The 10,000-nt window shown below is 48.6% G+C and overlaps 1 protein-coding gene across 1 annotated transcript in view; it reads left to right on the forward strand.

Annotated features, from left to right (window-relative positions):
- Window positions 1-10,000, forward strand: part of slc7a10a (solute carrier family 7 member 10a) — a 31,094-nt gene that overhangs the window by 15,905 nt on the left and 5,189 nt on the right. The window contains exons 4-8 of the mRNA XM_062523979.1: window positions 3,821-3,946; window positions 7,039-7,192; window positions 7,413-7,536; window positions 7,663-7,766; window positions 9,180-9,276. Of these exons, the coding sequence (XP_062379963.1) occupies window positions 3,821-3,946; window positions 7,039-7,192; window positions 7,413-7,536; window positions 7,663-7,766; window positions 9,180-9,276 (605 nt within the window). The remainder of the gene's footprint in view (window positions 1-3,820; window positions 3,947-7,038; window positions 7,193-7,412; window positions 7,537-7,662; window positions 7,767-9,179; window positions 9,277-10,000) is intronic.

A 10,000-nucleotide genomic window follows, 5' to 3' on the forward strand; every position in this document is an offset into this window, starting at 1 on the left:
TAATGATGTTGCTTGCCGAGACAAGGAAGCTCTCACACGTGGGTGCATATGTAAATTTGCATTCAATTGATCTGCCACACCTACTCCCGCTATGTAACAGAAATAATCATGATCTCCCATCCAAAAAAGTAGAACTTTACCTCGTTGTTAGTCTATATCAAAAGCGGTTATTCACTTTGTGTGCAAGACGCTATTTTTCGCGTCTTTTATATTCCAACCGTGAGTTATTTGGGGAGAAACGAGAACGCGCACACATACCGGATAACTTACACCTGGCTTGATGAATCCCCGTCTGCTTATCCTGGATTGGTCTTTGTGCAACCAATTAAGCCGGTATGCTCTTGTTTTGGATTCAGTGATCGCAGCTCAGTAACTTATCCCGGATATCTTAATTCTGCTTTTGTGCAACGGGCCCCTGCTCTGAGTTTATTAGCATATCCAACTCTGTTTATGCTAGTACTGCTCTGAGTTCATTAGCATATCCAACTCTGTTTACGCTAGTACTGCTCTGAGTTGCACTAATGTCACAACTCTGTTTACACTAACTGCTCTGAGTTCACTAATGTCACAACTGTGTTGACGCTAGTACTGCTCTGAGTTGCACAAAAGTCACAATGATGTTGTTAAAGCAGCAGGCCATAGCAAAGGTGAAAACTGACTCCATAAAAGGTTTTTAGAAGTGATCTGTCAAGATTAAATTCCTCATTAAACGCTTTAAGAGAAAGAGTCTTATGAGTTTAATTCAAATCTTTTACTCATATTTTATTGAGTCAGTTTTACAGCGTACGGTTTTACAAGAATGTGGTTCCTTACGAGCTGAGTCACATCTTTCTCACTTGTAATGCAGATAAACCCTCTGCAGCTCAGTCCTCAGATCTCATCTTGCTTTTGACACAGTCAACCACTGCATCCTGCTATCCGTACTCTCAAACATGGACACAGTCAACCACTGCATCCTGCTATCCGTACTCTCAAACATGGACACAGTCAACCACTGCAACCTGCTATCCGTACTCTCAAACATGGACACAGTCAACCACTGCATCCTGCTATCCGTACTCTCAAACATGGACACAGTCAACCACTGCATCCTGTTATCCGTACTCTCAAACATGGACACAGTCAACCACTGCATCCTGCTATCCGTACTCTCAAACATGGGCACTTCATGCCAAGCGCTCTCCTGGTTTGAATCCTTCCTCACTGGGCGTTTGTTCAATGTGTGGCACGTTTGTGTCTCCTAGCCTTGCCACCGGGGTACCCCAAGGCACAGTGCTGGGACCCCTTCTTTTTGCTGAGTACACTACCTCATTGGGCCCAATCGTCCACTCACAAGGCCTCTCACATCACTGCTACGCAGACGATATACCCCTTCATCTATCCTTCCAGCCTTGCTCATGGGCCGTCCAGCTCGTGTGGTCACACCACTTCAGATGATCCAGAACGCCGTGGCCCATCTGGTCTTCAGTCGGCCAAAAAGAGCACATGTCACCACTTCCAGGAATACCTCCTCTCCTTAGTGTTTATGACCACCTCACACACCTGATACACACACCCCACACTCTTCCCCTCTCCCCTCCTCCCTCTCCTCCTCCCTCTGCTCTCTCCTCCTCCCTCTGCTCTCTACTCTCTCTCCTCTCCTCTATCCCCTCTGCTCTCTCCTCTATCTCCTCTGCTCTCTACTCTATCTCCTCTCCTCTATCCCCTCTGCTCTCTCCTCTATCTCCTCTGCTCTCTACTCTATCTCCTCTCCTCTATCCCCTCTGCTCTCTCCTCTATCTCCTCTGCTCTCTACTCTATCTCCTCTCCTCTATCCCCTCTGCTCTCTCCTCTATCTCCTCTGCTCTCTACTCTCTCTCCTCTCCTCTATCTCCTCTGCTCTCTACTCTATCTCAGAACACACATTAGGATTAAAACAGGATGTAGGACTAAAACACGCTAGGACTAAAACAACACTATGGGTCCGTTCGAAACGGAAGGCAGCTGCCTACTGCCTCCCTCCCTAAATAGAGAGCTCTCTCACTGGCCGCACAGGATTATGGGTAGAAGGCAGCTTGAAGTGTACATCGATGCTGCCTTCAAAATTGACCGTTATTCAGGAAATCTGAGATATCTTAGAAGGCAGCGAAAATCTTTTTTCGGTTTCGAACGACACTTGCTGCCTTGCTCTCTAGCTAGATATCTTAGAAGGCAGCAGTTTTTCCCGTTTCGAACAGAGCCTATGACTAAAACATCAGGCTATCAGCCTGTTGCATGGCGAAGAAAACTTTTTTTTCCTTTCACAAGGTTGGAAGCCCCGGCCACTAATACGTGGAGTCTCTGATCATGTGTGTGTGTGTGTGTGTGTGTGAGAGAGAGAGAGAGAGAGAGAGACTCTGCTGCCTGTGCTCTGTCTGGAGTCTCTAATTGTGTGTGTGTGTGTGTGTGTGTGTGTGTGTGTGTGTGTGTGTGACTGGTTGAGCTGAATGGTCCCATATGACGATGATTTCCCTTTGGTTCTGATCCACGTCACACATATGAAGGAAAGTCATTCTCACCACACAGACACACACACACACACACACACACACACAGAAAGAGAGAGAGAGACAGAGAGGGAGAGAGGGAGAGAGGGAGAGAGAGAGAGAGACAGAGAGGGAGAGAGGGAGAGAGAGAGAATTTTCCAGCCACATCATGCCTTCCTGATTAGCCGCGCCACAGTGTAACGTGTCCCCCAAGAAACATGTGATTCCACTTACGCAGTTCCACTGAAACGGGCCTGTCAAAGGATTACCAGAGCAAGCAGCGGCCACACACACACACACACACACATGATAGAGTCTCTGCCCACTCTATGTAAGTGGGGGGGTGTGCACATGCTTCTCTGAATGTTTAAATGTGTTTGTTTTTGTGTTAATGTTTTAGTGTGTGTGTGTGTGTGTGTATGTGTGTGTGTGTGTGTGTGTGTGTGTGTGTGTGTGTGTGTGTGTTACGGCACAGACTGACCCTATTATTTTTAGAGCGGTGTGCTAACAGAGATCAAAATGTTTGCATGCTAACTGTGGCTCTGCAGTAAATCAGAGAGAGAGAGAGAGAGAGAGAGAGAGAGAGAGAGAGATCTGTTTCCCAAACATCAATCAGTCAACAAAATAGCAAATCAAGCAAAAGAAGAATATCTAGAGCATTGGACAAACCAAATGGCCAACGCAAGTAGAATGAATCTGATCCTAAAAAGAGTATCTCTTGTCTGTCAGAGATGTGAAGCTGAGGCCAGTTCTGACCAAGTACAGGCTCAGAGAGCACACTGTAGCGATAGAAACAGGATGAATCTGATCCTCAAAAGAGAGCACACTGTAGCTCTAGAAACAGGCAGACACAGGGGAACCTGGCTGCAGAAGAGCAAAGAATATGTGGTCACGGTCAGCCAGAGAAGCTTGAGACAGAGGAACACTTCCTTATTCACAATGGATCTTGAAATGGGAGGATCTGAGGGACTGAAACAAATATGTGTCTATGATACATTCTCTCACACACACACACACACACACACACACACACACACACACACACACCCTATTATTACTCTTGTTCTTTACTGCTGTTAATTCTAGATCTGTTATGTCCACCCACACTGATGTACTGCCCCCAATGTATTTTCTGTTTTTGTTTCGTTCTTGTGGTCTGTTTCCTGTATGGTACTGTATGCTCCACCACTGCTCCCATACAGGCATGCTAATAAAGCAACTTTGAACTTGAATTTGAGAGAGAGAGAGAGATGTGCTCCATTCACTTATTCACTTGTGTGTGTGTGTGTGTGTGTGTGTGTGTGTGTGTGTGCTAGTGTTCCTGACGTGGGTCAACTGCTCCAGTGTGCGCTGGGCTACGCGTATCCAGGACTTCTTCACGGTGGGGAAACTACTGGCCCTCTGCCTCATCATCATCGTGGGCCTAGTGCAGATCTGCAGAGGTACACACACACACACACACACACACACACACACACACACGCACACACGCACACTCACACACACACGCACACACACACATACACATACACATACACATACACATACACACACATATACACACACACACACACACACACAAACATACACACACACAAACACACACAGTGTCTTCCTCCTCTCTTACATTCTTCTCTCCTCTCCTCTCCTCTCCTTCTCTCCTCTCCTCCTCTCCTCTCCTCTCCTCTCCCCTCTTCTCTTCCCTCTTCTCTTCTCTTTTCTCCTCTCCTCTCCTCTCCTCTTCTGTTCTCTTCTCTTCTCTCCTTTCCTCTCTTCTCTTCTCTTCTCTTCCCTCTTCTCCTCTCTTCTCTCCTCACCTCACCTCACCTCACCTCACTAACTTGAGACATGCTCATCATCATTTCTGTTCAAAGGTCAAAGGTCACATATGTGATACCCTCCTGTGCCCCCCTTATTGGCTCACAAGCGGTATCAGTGCCCGCCCACACACACACACACACACACACACACACACACACACACACACACACACTCACATGCACACACACACACACACACACACACACACACACACACACACATGCACACACAGACAGCCTGCTGGTATCAGCACACATAAATCTGTCCAGAGTGTGATATGTCACCTGCCTGCAGTGTGGTGTTGGCCCAGCAGCCCCGGCACAGAGAGAGACAGAGCAGTGAGAGATACTGACCCCTAGTGGACAACCACACACACACACACACACACACACACACACACACACACACACACACACACACACACACACACACACACACGCACACACCCACACACCCACACACACACACAGAGGCCACTGTGGTCAGATGAGGACCTGAGGGGAAGCCAGGTCATTGGAGAATCAACTGCCACACACACACACACACACACACACACACACATATACACACGCCTGCTTACACAAACACAACTCAGCAGGTCATTGGAGAATCAACTGTCTCACACACACACACACACACACACACACACACACACACACACACGCCTGCTCAAACAAATACAACTCAGCAGGTCATTGGAGAATCAACTCACAGGACGAACACACACACACCTAGTCTCAGTCACACACCGTGACAGCATCAAACAAAATCTCAAATATATACACACACAGGCCCATTGAGTTCCATACACAGATACACAGACAACACTCTCTCACACACACACACACACACACACACACACACACACACACACACACACACACACACACACACACAGCCCCACAAAGGAGCAGGATATTCTTCAAACTGACACAGAGAGGAATCGTCCAAACGAGCACTGTGCGTGTCAACTTCACACTTCATTGGAGACATTTGGACTCTGGAAGCACAGTGATGGCACACTACAGTGTGTGTGTGTGTGTGTGTGTGTGTGTGTGTGTGTGTGTGTGTGTGTGTGTTTGTGTGTGCAAGTGGTTTATGAAGACGGGAAGAGCAATGATGCCACGCTAGGTTGTTTGTGTGTGTGTGTGTGTGTGTGTGTGTGTGTGTGTGTGTGTGTTTGTGTGTGTGTGTGTGTGTGTGTGTGTGTGTGTGTGTCTGTGTGTGTCTGTGTGTGTGTGTGTGTGCGGATGTGTGTGTTTGTGTGTCTGTGTTTTTTACGCAGACTTAATTTAGGAGTCAATAATACCCTTCCGTGCGTGTTTTTGTGTGTGTGTGTGTGAGAGAGAGGGAGAAAGAGAGGGATGAAGAAAGTTTATGCATCTTCTATGTTCACATGCTAATGTCCTGTGTGTGTGTGTGTGTGTGTGATACTGGATTTATGCAGACCAGAGAATCAGTGATGCCAAACTAATTTCCTCTGAGTTCATTTAAATTTGACTGCATCCTAAGTCCTGTCACACACACACACACACACACACACACACACACACACACACACACACACACACACACACACACTCCTCTCACGCCTGCTGAATGGCTTGTCTGGTGGGCGCTGGCCTGTGTGTAAGAGGCATAAACATGAGCAGCACAAAGTGGACTTGTGCTTTTGGGAGGCGACTCGTGTGTGTGTGTGTGTGTGTGTGTGTGTGTGTGTGTGTCTGTGGACAGTAGAGTGCCGAGACACACACTCTTTCCCAACTTAGTGACAACTCGACAACTTCCCAAAGCTCAACAGAGCATCTCACACAAGCCTCTCTCACGGAGAGTGTGTCTCGGCATTCTACTGTCCCCACACACACACACACACACACACACACACACACACACACCTCATTACAGTGTTTCTGCTGTAGTCTTTTGTCTGAGTTAGCGAATGCTACGATTATTAGCGCACACACCCCTTCTGCCTCACTAGATTACAAACAGCGCACAGTTACAGCACTGAGAGATGAAGCCACCACAACACTATCCCTGACATCGTCATAATAAAAGACCCTCATGAACCAAGCGTCCCCTCCACTGTAACGGAACACAGTCTAGCACAGGAAACAGCTGCATTCTGCCATTCTAAGGATCCTTTACAAGACAGTTTACTGTAAGAGCCTCTAGTGTTGGCCCAGAGTGGGTGGTGTTTTGGGTGGATGAGTGTGTGGTGGTGTTCTGGGTGAGTGTGGTGGTGTTTTGGGTGTGACGCCCCCGGTGACGCTGTGTGTAATGGTGTTTTGGGTGGATGAGTGTGTGTGGTGGTGTTTTGAGTGTGTGTGGTGGTGTTTTGGGTGAGTGTGGTGGTGTTTTGGGTGTGTGTGGTGGTGTTTTGGATGGATGAGTGTGTGTGGTGGTGTTTTGAATGTGTGTGGTGGTGTTTTGGGTGGATGAGTCTGTGTGGTGGTGTTTTGAGTGTGTGTGTGGTGTTTTGAGAGTGTGTGGTGGTGTTTTGGGTGTGTGTGGTGGTGTTTTGAGTGTGTGTGGTGGTGTTGTGAGTGGATGAGTGAGTGTGTGTGTGGTGTTTTGAGAGTGTGTGGTGGTGTTTTGGGTGTGTGTGGTGGTGTTTTGAGTGTGTGTGGTGGTGTTTTGAGTGGATGAGTGAGTGTGTGTGGTGGTGTTGTGAGTGGACTGAGCCGTGGTGTCCCTCTGTCTCCCCCTGCAGGCTACTACGATGCGCTGCGGCCGTCGGTGGCGTTTGAGTTCATGAAGGAGCCGTCCGTGGGCCAGATCGCACTGGCCTTCCTGCAGGCCTCCTTCGCCTTCAGCGGCTGGAACTTCCTCAACTACGTCACCGAGGAGGTGGTGGAGCCACGCAAGTGAGAGAGCGCGCACACACACACACACACACACACACACACACACACCTGCGCACAAACAGTATACGCTCGTATGTGGTGTACTGATGAGTGTGTGTGTGGTATGTGTGTGTGTGTGTGGGGGAGGGGTACTGATGAGTGTGTGTGTTCTGTGCTTGTGTATGGGGTACTGATGTGTGTGTGTGTGTGTGTGTGTGTGTGTGTGTGTGTGTGTGTGTAGGAACCTGCCGCGTGCGATCTACATCTCCATCCCGCTGGTGACGCTGGTGTACACACTGACCAACATCGCCTACTTCTCCTCCATGACCCCCGAGGAGCTGCTCGCATCCAACGCCGTCGCCGTGGTAACCACCATCGCCATGGACACGCACGATGCTGCATCTGCTCACCACAGCAACCGATGTAAACACTAATTATCTGTGTGTGTGTGTGTGTGTGTGTGTGTGTGTGTGTGTGTGTGTGTGTGTCAGACCTTTGGGGAGAAGCTGCTGGGGATGTTCTCCTGGATCATGCCCATCTCAGTCGCACTGTCCACGTTCGGAGGCATCAACGGCTACCTGTTCACCTCGTCAAGGTAACACACACACTCACTAGAGGAGCACACACACACACATCTCACATGGGTACCACACACACACACACACACACATCTCACATGGGAACCACACACACACACACATCTCACATGGGTACCACACACACACACACACACACATCTCACATGGGTACCACACACACACACACATCTCACATGGGTACCATGTGCTGTGGCGTAGGCTGTGTTTATCTACAGCTAGGGAGCTTGTTTTTTACGTGTGTGTGCTCTGTGCTGTGGTGTAAGCTGTGTGTGTGTGTGTGTGTGATAACGTGTGTGTGTGCTCTGTGCTGTGGTGTAGGCTGTGTGTGTGTGTGTGTGTGTGTGTGTGATAACGTGTGTGTGTGCTCTGTGCTGTGGTGTAGGCTGTGTGTGTGTGTGTGTGATAACGTGTGTGTGTGCTCTGTGCTGTGGTGTAGGCTGTGTGTGTGTGTGTGATAACGTGTGTGTGTGCTCTGTGCTGTGGTGTAGGCTGTGTGTGTGTGTGTGTGTGTGTGTGTGTGATAACGTGTGTGTGTGTGCTCTGTGCTGTGGTGTAGGCTGTGTGTGTGTGTGTGTGTGATAATGTGTGTGTGTGCTCTGTGCTGTGGTGTAGGCTGTGTGTGTGTGTGTGTGTGTGTGTGTGAGATAACGTGTGTGTGTGTGCTCTGTGCTGTGGTGTAGGCTGTGTGTGTGTGTGTGTGTGTGATAACGTGTGTGTGTGCTCTGTGCTGTGGTGTAGGCTGTGTGTGTGTGTGTGTGTGTGTGTGATAACGTGTGTGTGTGCTCTGTGCTGTGGTGTAGGCTGTGTGTGTGTGTGTGTGATAACGTGTGTGTGTGTGCTCTGTGCTGTGGTGTAGGCTGTGTGTGTGTGTGTGTGTGTGATAACATGTGTGTGTGTGCTCTGTGCTGTGGTGTAGGCTGTGTGTGTGTGTGTGTGTGTGTGTGATAACGTGTGTGTGTGCTCTGTGCTGTGGTGTAGGCTGTGTGTGTGTGTGTGTGTGTGTGTGTGTGTGATAACGTGTGTGTGTGCTCTGTGCTGTGGTGTAGGCTGTGTGTGTGTGTGTGTGTGTGTGTGTGTGTGTGTGTGATAACGTGTGTGTGTGCTCTGTGCTGTGGTGTAGGCTGTGTGTGTGTGTGTGTGTGTGTGTGATAACGTGTGTGTGTGCTCTGTGCTGTGTAGGCTGTGTGTGTGTGTGTGTGTGTGTGTGATAACGTGTGTGTGTGTGCTCTGTGCTGTGTAGGCTGTGTGTGTGTGTGTGTGTGTGTGTGTGTGTGTATGTGTGTGTGTGTGTGTGCTCTGTGCTGTGTAGGCTGTGTGTGTGTGTGTGTGTGTGTGTGTGTGTGTGTGTGTGTGTGTGTGTGTGTGTGTGTGTGTGTGATAACGTGTGTGTGCTCTGTGCTGTGGTGTAGGCTGTGTTTCTCCGGGGCCAGAGAGGGTCACCTGCCCTACCTGCTGGCCATGATTCATGTGAAGAACTGCACCCCTATTCCTGCCCTGCTCGTCTGTGTAAGGACACACACACACACACACACACACACACACACACACACACACACACACACACACTAGGGGTGGCACTGTTTTTGAAAAATGCTCCGAACCGTGCGGATGGCATGTCACAGTTCGGAGTGTGTGTTCGTCGTACGGTCCTACGGTTCAGGCTAGTTATGGCATGCGCAATTGATTCCCATATGTGACCATGTGTTTCCCTTTCGCACGAGAGTAGGAGTTTAGAGTTTTGAGTGCTGCGCGCGAGAGTAGGAGTTTTGAGTGCTGCGCGCGAAAAAAAGACTATCAAAACACAACTATTCAATGTGCTTTATGTGAAGTCGAATTCAGTTTGTGCATTATTACATGATAACTATTCTTTAAATACTCTAGCTCTAATTGTGGATGATTAAGCTATGCTGAAATATGTTTCTGGAGTGTTAAAGATTAAAAGAAAAAATAACAACAAGAACCGTACCTTAAACGAAAACCTTAAAGTTAAAAGATTTTGTGAACCGTGGCACCCCTAACACACACACTTGTGATAAGATCTTGTATGTGTGTGTGTGCGTGTGTGTGTGTGTGTGTTCGTGTTCACCCTCCCTCTCGTGTGCAGTGCAATGCCACTATCCTGATCCTGTGTTTTCGATGTATGTGTGTGTATCTGTGTGTATATATATATGTCCGTGTGTGTGTGTGTGTGTGCAGTGCAGTGCCACCATCCTGATCCTGTGTATCTGTG

This window comes from Sardina pilchardus, chromosome 21 (assembly GCF_963854185.1).
Source record: "Sardina pilchardus chromosome 21, fSarPil1.1, whole genome shotgun sequence".
NCBI classification, from domain to species: domain Eukaryota; kingdom Metazoa; phylum Chordata; class Actinopteri; order Clupeiformes; family Clupeidae; genus Sardina; species Sardina pilchardus.